General features: G+C 39.0%; 1 protein-coding gene across 1 annotated transcript; it reads right to left on the reverse strand.

Moving 5' to 3' along the window:
• Positions 1-714: 714 nt before the first annotated feature.
• rabep2 (rabaptin, RAB GTPase binding effector protein 2) lies at positions 715-12,743 on the reverse strand. The gene is made up of 13 exons (XM_017452769.3): positions 12,517-12,743; positions 11,716-11,886; positions 11,461-11,549; positions 9,483-9,833; positions 5,621-5,716; positions 5,135-5,233; positions 4,834-4,947; positions 4,673-4,751; positions 4,541-4,552; positions 4,362-4,417; positions 3,899-3,997; positions 3,078-3,194; positions 715-2,682 (listed from the first exon to the last, which is right to left on the reverse strand). The coding sequence occupies exons 1-13, from the start codon at positions 12,551-12,553 to the stop codon at positions 2,578-2,580; spliced, it is 1,425 nt and encodes a 474-aa protein (XP_017308258.1). The 5' UTR covers positions 12,554-12,743; the 3' UTR covers positions 715-2,577.
• Between the last annotated feature and the right edge of the window lie 1,315 nt (positions 12,744-14,058).

Here is a 14,058-nt window from a genome sequence, read left to right on the forward strand (position 1 = left end):
GGGGATTTTGGTGTGCTACAAGCTGACTGCTCACATTGTATAAACAGAGGATATACAGCTGTGTGCAGAGGCTTTTGGGTGCAAAAACAGAAAAATGCATTTCTATCTCACAGTTTATATATTTAATAAAAAATAAAACAAAAAACTCCAAGTAGTTAAAAATAAAATTTGGAAAAAACTGTTTGAAAAAAGTAAAAAGATTCCAAATTTTGCCATAAGTCTCTCATCCAAATCTTAAATAAAAGCTGCTTGTGGTCCCTGGCAGAGCAATCATATCATATCGTATAATTATATTAGTTATATAATATTATAACATAATATAATACATGTAAAAAAAAAAAAAAAAAGGGAAAAACAGGCCAAGAAATGCTCGGGATATTACAACTATTGGAGCAAAATGCAAATTGTGGGTAAACAAATTCTTACAAAATATTTATATCATATTTAAAAAGAGAGGGTGCAAACATTTAAGCTACTTATTTCTTAAAATACACTGTTTGATCATTTTGAAGGAACATCTGTGAAACCGAACACACTAAATATCTTATCGATATTAATTAAATGTTAAAATCGGTGTTCTTCTAGGGGGGCACAAAAATGTGGACTTAACTGTATCTTTCCAGCATGTTCTTATTTATATGCTGTATAAAGAAGACACACATGCTGAAATTAATGGTAAGAGAGTGTGAAAGATAAATGTAGACAAAGCCAGCATTCCTCTTTTGGGCAAAACAATGGTTTTTAATAAAACATGTCCAAGTGGAACACAAAACTAAACAGAAAATGCTCGCTGTGAAGCCAAATGTTAATTTACAGTTGTATGATGTACAAAGCCAATAATGGCACACAACATGATAAATATTATCATGGTACTGAGCGCATGATCAATGCACTCATAAGACTGGTGTCTTGGACCCAGATTAAGCCTAGTGTTTACATGGAGTCGTAAGATAAAACAGGGTCACAGTCTAGGAAAGTTCATATATAAAGATATTATTTGTTGCCTGCAATAACATATACCTGAGGAGGTCATCGATGTCTTACTTTGGGCAGTCTTACACATTGTACAACACAAAGTTGTGTCAGATTTACTCTTTCCCCTACAGCACACAGCCATAAAACTTACTGTATTGTAGGATAAGTTGACATGCCATTGTCTATTTTCTATTGCATAATTACAGGTCAAATTGACATTTGAATATGTTGGAATCTTGTGCACCATTACTGACATGACTTCAATACAGTTCCGCTTATGAAATCTGCTTATTGCATCATTGCTCTTTTTTGCAGAATCAAACAAATTGCCACTTTTAGGAAGATTTAAACGTTTCTGATCATTTGGCTGGTGACAGACATGGAAATGAGGAATATATATCATACATGAATACATACATACAGTACTGTGCAAAAGGAGGAGACTACTACGTTTATTTTTTGGTCACACCAAATATTGACTGTGTTTCATTTACTACTGTTTACAGTATTTTATATTTAATGTAGAAACATTTAATTTCAGTATTTTGAAGGCATCTTTGCTCTACAGCATTACTTTGCATGTGCCTAAAACTTTTGCACAGTACGGTGTATATACATACACATACATACAGTACTGTGCAAAAGTCTTAGGCACCCTAAATTTTTAGTACAAACTTTGTTACAGATTTTTATTTTATGACTTCTACATTATCGAGTTAGTACAAAAACATTTTAGATTTCCAAATATTAGTTTTCCAGGACAAAATTTACTGTTACAGAAAAATGTTTGCATGTCAGTAAAGAAAGCAGCGTATTACGTAAGAGACCACTTTTCGGACAAAAAAGATATTATGAAGGCTGCTGGGGTTTGCTGCAAAAATAAGAAGCGAGTGTGACAGTTAAAATCTCCAGAAAAACCGTGACTGGTTCTGCAAGACACTCAATAAAACTTACAGCTCATTTCCTTATAAAACTGCACTTATTGTACCCGAGACTCCAGATATTATTTGTTTTAAAGCAAAGGGTCGTCACACCAAATATTGCCTTTGTTTTGTTTATTACTGTTTACTGCTCCTAGTAGATTTATTTATTTATTTATTTTATGTAGAAACATTTAAATTTCATTATTTTTGAAGTCATCTTTGCTCTATAGCATTTCATTGCATGTACCCAAGACTACTGCACAGTACTGTATATACATATATACTTCTTTTTTAAAAGGAGTGTATGTAAAATTTAGAAGGAGTTATCATGGATAAGTGGTACTCACCATCCACTTTAATATACAGTTACTATAAGCGAGTTGATGTCTGATTAGTGGACACAGTGTCAAAGACTTGTTCACTTCATCATCTGTTAACTAACTCACTGAGCTTCAACTTGTATTGTAAAATGTTTCAGTTAGTAAGTCATGTGAGAGAACAACATCCACTGAAAGTGTCAAATAAGCTGGTCTCCTAAATTTTCCACAGTTCATAATAACTGGTAGTTTGCTACACTCTTAATTTGCTAGAATCGGAGTTTGATCCTGGTTCATTTCGGTGGCCATAAAGTGGTCCTTTTCACTTTGGTCCAGAGAAAGGGTGAGAATGTCCTACTGGCTCACGTGGCACTGCTGAGCTGGTCACTTTCACTTTCAAGTTGTTCTCCAAGGATGTGCTTGACTTGGTCCAGAGATTCTGCCTGACGAATCTGCTCCATCTTCACCTGAAAAGATTACAGCAGCTTACATACTTATGTGGAAAACTGCCAAATATTTGTAGGCAGAATATTCACTGGTTTAAAGACCCAATGGGTAGAGCCCTTCACTAGTGACAATCCATGGAGTGCTTCCTGCTAGCTCCATCCCTCACGCACTAAAGGTATGAACTTGGTAGGGCATGGTATAGGGTGCTATTTTGGACCGGGCCGTTTATTAGCTTGTTAGCTAGCGAGGGAATTCGCTGGCTGGTTAATGTTAGCTACACACTTTCTTAATAACCTAAATGTTTGTTTTGATAGAACAGGATTCAGCAGGTTTTAGCTTTAAATAAAAGCATTGATATTATAAAGAACCTGCGTGTGAACACCTGGCCGAATGAGCAGATGTTAGGTCTGTGTACCTGTAGTGACTGGGAGAGCTGCACAAAGTCCTTCTGCACAGCCTGGCTGGTGTCCAGCTGACTACGCAGACTGATCACCTGACTGCGCAGCTCTAAACACTGATCATGCAGCACTTTCTGAGAGAGAGGAAAGAGAAAGACAATTTGTGGGAGCCAAATCAAGAGAAGTGCAACAATGGCAGAAAGTGGTTTATTTACTGTAATACACACGTACACAAGCCACTAACCCCTCCCTGCAAAAATATATATATATTTATCCATCTGTAACTTTGTTCAAAATGAGACATAGTACACTGTTGTTCCATAGTTTGAATCACATCTCATTGCATTTATATGTTTTTTATTTTTTATAATTCAATACTTATACATATATAATCTAGATTTAAATAAGGTAATCCAAAAGTTGTTGGGAGCATTTGGGGGAAAAACAATTAATAAATATACTGCTGCAATTTTCTACATACATTAATTATACAGGTGCATCTCAAAAAAATAGAATATCTTGGAAAAGTTCTCTTTTTTCTGTAATTTAATTCAAAAATTGTAACTTTCATATATTGTACATTCATTAAACAATGTGAAAAATTTCAAGCCTTTTTTTTTTTTTTTTTAAATCTCGATGATTATATCTTACAGCTCATGGAAATCAAAAATCCAGTATCTCAAAGTATTAGAGAAAAAATATGAAAGTTCCACTTTTTGATTTCAAACTTCTGCATTTGAGTGTATGTTCTGAGAGAGAGCAGACGAGCGGCGAGGTAGTGCAGATACCATCACATGTTCCACATGCAAATACACACACAAAAGCCAGCTCCTAATACCTTCTCATGGGCCTGGGTCTTGCTATCTCTCTGGAGATGCGACAGTGCCACCCGGAGGCCTTGAAGCTCAGCGAGACTTTCCTGCAGCTCGCCCTCCACCTACAAAATCGCAGAGATCCGCACGCACGCGCCCACACACACACACACACACACACACACACACACACACCGAACATATAAACCTCTTCGTCTCCTTGTGCTTATTTAAATACACTGGAATACAGGGAAGCATTTGGAATAAATCAAAATGCATACAGGCACACGTCCTTAGCATAATATTGGCATACAATTTTGGTTAATCTGTTCTCAATCTCTAAACAGGACACATCAGAAGTTCCCGCAAGACATATCGTGACATGATAGTGTGAAACAGTCAAATTGAATGTCCTATTTTTGTCCATCTGATGCAGGCCTACCATAATGTAATACATTCACACACACACACACACACACACACACACACCTTTTCTTTTTCGCTTTGGATGCGGTCGGTCTCTGTTTTAAGGCTGGACAGCTGGACTGAGGAAAACAAACATACACATATATACGTCATATATACACCACCTCATGGTGTTCTTTGTGAAGCAGCCACTGATTATTCTGTACACGTGCTGCAAAAATTGAAAGATGTGTTCGACTCACCCTCCAGGACCTCTGAAGGAGCAGAGAAAGAGCAACAAGTTATTATAAGCACTAGTTAAACATACCATAGGAGGAAAAGAAAAAAAAGCACTCAATAAGCAGAAGGCATCGGAAACCAATAAACATACTAACCGCTCTCTTCCGTTCGCATCTCCAGCTGTTCCCTCAAGTTCACAATTTCAATACGCAGCCTCTCTTCCGTGTGTGCTCCCTACACAGACACAGGCTGAGTAAATTCATCTTATGCACACACACACTCACACACACACACACACACAAAAGAAGCGTGCTACCTGTAGAGTAAACAGCTCTGCGTGTTCATCTCCGGCTGTGCTCTCTTCCACCTCTCCCCCTTTTAACCTGGACAACTCACTACATACTCTCCTCTGAGACAGAGACAGCTCTTTCTGCAGACGAGAGAAGCGGGTTTACCGTACAATACCCCCAGCCACATATGCATATATACACAAACATGCTAGACTTGTAGATCTGTAAGCCACTATGGATAAGACAGTCTTCCAAATGACTAAATCTTTCATCACCAATTTATCCAAAAGGATTATTTTGCTCACTGTTTTATGCGTCCTTACTCACCAATCTGCTCTGTACAGCGGTCTGTGATTGGCTGAAAGATTTCTGCAGGTCTTGGAGGAGAGTCTCCGAAGTCTGCACCTGGGACTGGAGCACTGCCACCTGTGTTTCACATACACATCTTATTTACAAAGTATAACTACTCCTCCGTGATTCTGAACGGAAGCTTGAATTTAAGCCACAGCTGAGGTCTAAGAAAAGATTTTTATTTCTATCATCCACAATATCCAAGAGTGCAGACTAGTCAAAGTGTGAATCGCCATTACATTATTATTTCTGCCACATTCTTTTAAGAAAAGTGAAGCTCAAAACCACACACATTTTATTGTGTCATAAAATATAATCTTAAGGACTTATATTTAAATAGCATAAATATAATAAATATTAAATCTATACATAACCATTATACACTGTGTTCAGTTTTTCAATATGGCGGTCACTTTTTTCACAGTTCTTCCTATGACTTTTAATCCAGGAGCTTTTCTCTACCTGTTTCTGGGTTTCTGTCGTCTGAGTATCCAGCTCCTTCTCAAGTTGTGCCTTCTGTTCTCTCAATTGGGACAACTCCTCCTGAAGTTCTACCACCTGATAATCACAGTAACACACTGAGCAGCTAAAAATGAACCACATCTGCACAGTGACCAGATATTACATGCACTGATCAGCCGGAACATTAAAACCACAGACAGGTGAAGCGAATAACATTGACCATTGTTATGCCATTTCAATGCCACCTGTTAAGGGGTGGGCAGCAAGTGAACAGTCAGTTCTCGAAGTTGATGTGTTGGAAGCAGGAAAAATGGGCAAGCGTAAGGATTTTAGCGATTTTGACAAGGGCCAAATTGTGATGGCTAGACGACTGGGTCAGAGCATCTCCAAAACAGCAGGTCTTGTGGGGTGTTCCCAGTCTGCAGTGGTTAGTACCTACCAAAAGCGGTCCAAGGAAGGATAACCAGTAAACCGGAAACAGGGTCGTGGGCGCCCAAGGCTCATTGATGCATGTAGGGAGCGAAGGCTAGCCTGTCTGTTCCGATCCCACAGAACTGTGCTGTAGCACAAATTGCTGAAAAGTTACTGATGGCTATGACAGAAAGGTGTCAGAACACACAGTGCAGACAGTGTGATGCTCTGGGTTTGTTTGTGCGTTTGTGTTTTAACACCATGCCAGCTTCTATGGCTATATTCATGGTGAGAAATGTCTGAGACTCTATATAAGGTTTTTTTTTTTTGTTTTGTTTTTTTAAAACTCATTTTCCTTAAAAACTCTAAAATTGCATTAGGTTTGACTTTGTTAAAAAAAATTTCTTCTAGAGTGTTGACTGAATAAAAAAAGGTTTCTCAAGAGATTACAGTACAGTCTAATAAAACATGTTTCAAGGATAATGGATTCTGACAAAAGGTACATGTTGGCGAGTCGTCTCCTAATATTAAAAACTTGTGTGTCGTCCAGGAGTGACCTATTCATCAGCACGTGTAGACGATCTGGTCCCAGAGATTTGAAAACCGAGAAACGTTTATTTTGCCAACAATAGGGCTGATTACATGGAGTTTGTTCATGGTGCATTGGTCCCACTCAGTTTGGCATTTATTGCTAATGTTTTATTATGGGTTTATTATGGGTTTAAGGTTTTTCAGTGGGAGGTATTGGACACTTTTTGAAATCAGGCTGATAGTGCTTCTTTTGCAGCAGTGTCTGCTTCTTCATTTCCCAGGATTCCACAGTGTCCCGGTACGCAGCAGAAGTAGATATTAAAATTTTGAGCCTCCAGATGCAGAAATTTGCAAAGAATCTTTACAAGCGTTGGGTGATCATGTTTTAGGGGTGGCCTTGCTTGAAGACATGATTTTGAATCTGTAATTATCAGAAAGTTTTTCTGTTGCATAATCTTTATGAAGTCCAGTGCTAAGATGACAGCATTTGCCTCTGGTGTAAAAATTGAACTGTGGTTGGGGATGGATATTCCTTTTTTTTTTTTTGGTGATTGATCATGAATGCAGATGATACATGGTCTTTAGATTTTGATCCATCTGTATATATAGAGGTATGTGATGGATATATTTCTCTAACGTAGAGGAATTGTTGTTGAAAGTCATTTGGGCAAGTTTCAGAATTTTTGTTTCTTGTTAGGTCTGAAATTATTTGGGATTTCTTAAAATTCCGGGGGGGGGGTTTGTTATACAGAAGTGTATCGGTTCCAGTATGCTCAGATCTACTTTGAGATTTTGTAAATGTGGTTTGATCCGTAGTCCAAAAGGTCAGGTATATCTTGGTTTTTGTTCGTATAGGCTTGAAGAAGGGGTTGAGAAAACAAGATGGTAAGCTGGGTTTTCTTTGTTGGTCTTCAGCTTTGTTGTATATTGTTGGGCTAGTTTGAGGCCCCTAAAGCCAGTCGTATGCCTTGATGATGTACCGTGTCCAAGAGTCGGAGGTACGATTTCCTAGCTGATCCATACACTACACATCCATAATCCAGGCATGACTGATTTAGCACTCTGTACAGATTTAAAAGAACTGAACTTTCTGTACCCCATTTTGTTTTAGCTAAAACCTTTCAAAATGTTCATGGCTTTAAGACATTTATCTTTTTAAATCTTTATGTGGGGGATAAAACTCAGTTTACTGTCCAGAGTTATTCCAAGGAATTTGGTTTCCTTAACCACTCTGATGTGTTCAAGTCAATATCTCTGCATCAAGATGGAGAGAGCGTAGCTGGCAAAGTGATGCGCTGGGAAAATGTTCTGCTGGGAAACCTTGGGTCCTGGCATTCATGTGGATGTAACTTTGACATGTACCACCTACATAAACATTGTTGCAGACCAAGTACACTCCTTCAAGGCAAAGGTATTCCCTAATGGCATCCTCTTTAAGCAGGATAATGCACGTGGACACATCAAAAATTGTTCAGGAATGGTTTGAGGAACATAAAGAGTTGTCAAGTTGACTCAACCTCCAAATTCCTAAGATCTCGATACGATCGAATATCTGTGGGATGTGCTGGACAAACAACTCCGATCCATGGAGGCCCCACCTCACAACTTGCAGGACCTAAAGGATCTACTGCTAACGTCTTGGTTCCAGATACCACAGTACACCTTCAGAGGTCTTGACGAGTCAGAGCTGTTTTGGCGGCACAAGGGGGGGTTTACACAATATTAGGCAGGTGGTTTAATGTTATGGCTGATCGGTGCAAGTACCAGATATTAGTCACAACAAATCTCCCAAGGATTTAAGCTCCATACTGAAATGAAGCAGCAGAAGCGGACAATAATGTCTCTGTAATAACCAATAATAATCCTCATATTTACTCAACAGTTCCTGTATTTATTAAAACTGTAACACAGAACCAGACAGCTTTAAGTGTTGAGTAAACAGTATAGACTGTTGACAAACTCATTCTGAGAAAGAAAAACCCAGCACTTCCCTATATTTGCTGCTGAGCATGCAGGTGTTGTGAAATTCAACCCTAGTATCAGACTGACAATGGCCTGAAAAACTAGAATGCCATTAGACCTAATTTGACATTAATACAGCCACACTATTTTCCAAAGCAACATGTCCTGAAGTGTTTTACTCCTCTTACACAACAATCTGCCAATGATTACACTTATTAACTAAATAATGACATCATACTTTTGAACCAATTTGCAGCTACATTTAATGTTGCAGAACATCCACAAAACTATTTAGTTCCTGTTACCATTTACATTAAAAAAAAACGCAAGCAGTCAGTCATACACCAGCTTCTCTTTTTTCACACTGTCATACTTAATAAGGCAAAAAACATGCAGCTTATCATGTTAGGTTAAAGTCAGATTTTTTTCAACCTCAAAACTAGCATCAGAATATAGGTTAAATCAGGGACCCCTCCTATAAGCCCATGTATGTTATCTGAATCAACACCTGATTATAGCTGATATACAAATACTGCTACATACAAGCTGTACTGGAGAATACTTTAAAGCAGTGGTTTTCAAAGTGGGGGCCGCGACCCCCTTGTGGACCGCCAGGGGGCGCCCAGGGGGCCTCAACAATTTGGTGTGAAAAATAAATAAATGCATGATTTTCTCTTTCTCACCCTCAGACAACCACACACACACAATCAATTCCTAATCTAATGTAATGAAAAGATGCAAGATGTAATTATTAATAATAAAAAAAAGGGGAATATATTCAGAAGTCTGTATTTTTAATGTGTTTTAAAGACATCTTGCAAAAGGGGGGCCTCGGTCAAATGTTAATGCCATTTGGGGGGCCTTGCACTGGAAAAGTTTGGGAACCACTGCTTTAAAGTATCCAACACTATTGTTCCCCATTAAACAACTAACTCTTGAAAAAAGCCGTTGTACTGACTTGTGCTTGGAGTCCATCCCAGTCTGCATGTGTGACCAGCTGGTGTCCTGGTGGGGGCAGGTAGATAGCTTCAGGCACCAGCGTTCCCGTAGAAACCAGGGAAGCAGTGTCATCCTGAGGGGGTGTGCGCCGCGGCAGGGACGGGGTATCCAGAGAGAAGCAGGACAGAGAGGAGGAGTCACTTTGCTGTATGTAGAATCCCTCCATATGGAGCCCTGTCCTCTCGTCGTCAGAGGGCTCGGTCAGCAGCTCCTGAGCCCCGCCGTCTCCCGCCACACCCTCAGAGGACTCATTCTTCAGCCTCTCACTAGGTGGAGAGGTCCTCTCTAGCCTTCCTTTCTTTATGCTGTCCTACAGTTCAAGAGGGTTTGAGTTAAAAACAACAACAACAACAACAAAAAACTGACCTAGGGATACACAAAGTGCTGGCAGCCACAAAGTTGTTTTGGAACCAAAAGTGACAGTATGAACTGAATAGAATAACAATGCTCTTGTATGTTTTGCATTAAAGAAATACACAATCTATATTGTGTCTTCATCTGCTGCACGCGCGTGATAAACAAACCATGAATTGCCACAAACCAGACATTCAGCATGTACCGAGGAATGAATAGATAACTACGTGACTCACACTTTATATTGTAATCTAATGGCAGCTGTTGAGAAATACATATGCAAAAAAATATTTTTGTAAAACACCTTTACAGATTCTTGAGTGAAAGGTACAGCTGTGCTCATAAATTTACTTGAAGAATATGCAAAATGTTAATAATTGAAAAAATTTAATAAAAATAAGAGGGATCATAAAAATTGCATTTTTAAAATTTATTTATTTAGTCCTGTCCTGAAGAAGCTATTTCACATAACAGATGTTTACATATAGTCCAAAGATGCAACTGTTATTATTTTGTACCATTTAGTACTGCCCTTCAGAAGCTACAGAAGATATTTACATTTCCCAAAAGACAAAATAATAACAATTTACAAAGATAATCCTGTTCAAAAGTTTACACCCCCCTGGCTCTTAATGCATCATGTTGCATCAGTGAACGTTTGCACCTTTTGTAACAGTTGTGTAAGAGTCCACAGCTCAATTGTCCTAAGTGTGAAAAGATGGATCTCAACATAGTATAACCGCTGTTAGAAAGGAGTCAAATATGCAGGAAAAGCAAAGAATGTGCAGGACCTGGAGGATTTTTCTGAAGAACAGTGGGCAGTTTAACTGCTCAGGACAAACAAGGGACTCGTAAACAACTATCACAAAAACATAAGCGCAGATCATGCAGGTAACAACACACAGTATTAAGAATCAAGCGTGTGTAAACTTTTGCACTGGTTCATTTGTGTAAATTCGGGTTATTATTGTGTCATGTGGATGATTTGTAAACACCGGTTATGTGAAACAGCTTCTTCAGCTTCAGGGCAGGGCTAAAACAACGAGATGCAATTTTTACGATCAACCTTTTGTTTTTTAATGATTAACAATCTGCAGATTCTGCAAGAGGTATTTAAATTCTAAATGTGTACATTTCATCCTCTTTATAAATGGGACTAATTTTAAGAAAGCGCAAGCCACTAAGCCATTACTCTTCACTGTACTGCTTCATTTTCGGAATGGTGTTCATGTTAATGTGCACAGGTTCTAACGTTTAATTTGTGTTGCACAGAATTTTAAACATCTATTGATGGGATTCAAAAACAGCAATGACAATAAATAAATGAATAAATAAATAAATAAATAAATAAATACATACATAAATAACACTTGCAATACAAATAAGCTTCAAATAAAAGAGGATTTTATTCTTTTCTATGGTACAGCTAACTAGATTGAGATTACCGCTCTTGGAAATTGCACATACACTACAGAACCAGACCACGTTGAAAAACGCTGGACTATTCCTTTAAAGTGAGACTGTACTTTTAAGAATTTCCCTCTCACGTAATGCCTTGCTCACATAAACAAACACGCACACACCCTGTTTTCTGGACTGAACCCTGCTCTCCTCCACTGAGCACGTTCTGATTGCAGGGCAGATATTCTTGCTTCATACTGAGAGGCTGTTTCTGAGAAAGGAAGGCAGAAAACAAAAGGTCAGCGAGAACAAGCAGCTTTTTGTTAAAAAAAAAAGAGAGAGAGAAGCTAAAAATAAGCTATTTTATGCTATTTGGTCCTATTGAAACTATAAACATCTGCTGAAAGTTCCCTTTCACTTTCTCTTCTGCTCCACACCTCTCAGGGCTTCATGCAGTGACTGTATCTCCTGGTCACACTGTCTCTGCAGGTCCTGTAGCTCCTCCTGTTTGCTCATCTCACAGATCTTCGCCACTCCCTGCCAGTGCTCCAACTGCGCTCGGCACTCGAGCAGCTGGAACTGTATATTCATTTCATCTTCGGCCAATGCTGAAGATGAAATGAAAACGAGAAAGAGACAAGGTTACAGACCGACCCATGCCTTACACACGCCAATGCTTTTTAAACGTGTTGAACACATGGGATTAAACACTGTCTAAGCAGGCAGGAGTGATTTAGGTCTAAAGCATGATTGCAGATATGAAGGGATCAGATTAAGTCAAACTCAGACAGAATATCTCTCTCTGCCTTTGTCGTTGATATACAATTCTAAAGCATTAACATCATTGGATGAAAGCAGATTTAGTCTTGTTGATGTTAAGATGGCGTGCAATTGAAAGACTCGCCTGAAACACCTGTTGATCACAGAAAAAAAAAACAACCTTTCCAGATGCTAAACAACAGTTTAAACCTGGTTATAATGCTTTAATTAACATAATCCGGCTAGCTGTTTAGCTTTCCATCTGTCAAAGGACGGCAAAGGAAATATTTCTGCCACGTAACAGCAATTACAGCTGCTTGTTATGGTGCAAACAGCACAACAAAATACAATAAAATAAAATAAAATAAAATGAGTTTAACTGAATAAGACATTACCGAGAGCGACGACTGAGTAACTTTGTTTACAACAATACGCGCCTTGTTTGCTAGTTAGCTAACGTCTAAGGTTAGTTTACATACCAGCAGACTCGCTGTCCTCTTTGCTCGTCACCTCCATACTCTAAAATTCTTTAAACACGACACTTCCTGTCCGTTTCGGCATTATTATCTGTCTACATGAATTTAGTCCTGCTGCACGGTCATGCTGAAGAGTTCAGCCCCGAATGCATAAACCGAGAAGAAACATCCACAACTGCAAGTGTTCAGGAAACAACTTTCCCCGGTTTAACCCTGCGGAAGTGACGTCACCATCCTTCCTGTAGGCTAGCGCTCTCATGGAAGAGTAGGAAGGGAATTGACCAACATGGAGGGTTTCATTGAGCGAGCTAGTTTATTTCTCAGCTTGTTATCTCGGAATATAGACTTAGACAAGCTGCACTAGCGCCAACAGACTAATCTAATCTGTTCAAATATTAACAGCTGAACACTGCAGGGTCATTCAGACCTTGTGTATAGTACACACACACACACACACACACACAGACTTGCTTTCTGGGTAATTTCAGATTACAAAAATTTATTCTGGCTAATATGGTCAAAATGAAATATACTAAGAGAACTTTATCACACTACTGCCAGTCACAATATTATTAGAAAACAACAAAGCAACACAATTTATCTACAAAACTTTCTAGAAGTACAAGAAGGCAGGCATTCACAATGTGTGGATCTTTCAGCAGCTTGTTCCATATTAAACAAGCAGAAGTCTGCACCAGTGGCACTACCAACAAGTCTAATCCTTCCTGTTGCAATTTTTTTTTATGCCTAAAATACACTTAAAATATTGCAAACAGGAAGGAAGCTATTAAAGAAAAACTATTTCAGGCATTTGACTTTGCGGTGACATTGACCTGGTTTAGATTGATTCCAAAACCTAATCAGTTCACCTGCGTTCATCACTATGATAATTTCATAGAAATCCTTCACAGAAATGAACAAACATTCAACCACTCGTTCTTGAGATCACTTAGATAAACACATGAGAGGACGGACGGACAGATGGACCGAAAACTGTAGAAGCCAGAGCATTGGTCTTGGCTTCCTAAATAATATGTAATATTATCTCTGTATGAAAAACCATCCATCTATCTTCTACCACTTACTCCTTTCGGGGTCACGGGGAACGTGGAGCCTATCCCAGGGAGCATCAGATGGGGTACACCCTGGACAGGGTGCCAGTCCATTGCAGGGCACAATCACATACACACTCACACACCCATTCATGCATTTGAATGGGTCCCTACCTTGCATGTCTTTGGACTGGGGGGAAGAAACCGGAGTACCCAGAGGAAACCCCCCGCAGCACGGGTAGAACATGCAGCACAGGGTTCTGTGAAGCCCCCGCAGCACAGAGCCTGGAGGTGTGAGGCGAATGTGCTAACCACTAAACCACCATGCACCCCTGAAGAAAAACCATTTCAGACATTTGAATTGCTGTGACCTTGAACCTTTACCAGCTGGTGAGTTATTTTCCAGCTTTCTTATTACCTGTCTAAACTGAGCAATAAACATTTACCATGATCTAATTCTAAAACTTTCTTGGTCTGGGATATAGCATTAATT

The sequence above is a fragment of the Ictalurus punctatus genome, chromosome 2 (genome assembly GCF_001660625.3).
Source record: "Ictalurus punctatus breed USDA103 chromosome 2, Coco_2.0, whole genome shotgun sequence".
In the NCBI taxonomy this organism is placed as follows: Eukaryota; Metazoa; Chordata; class Actinopteri; order Siluriformes; family Ictaluridae; genus Ictalurus; species Ictalurus punctatus.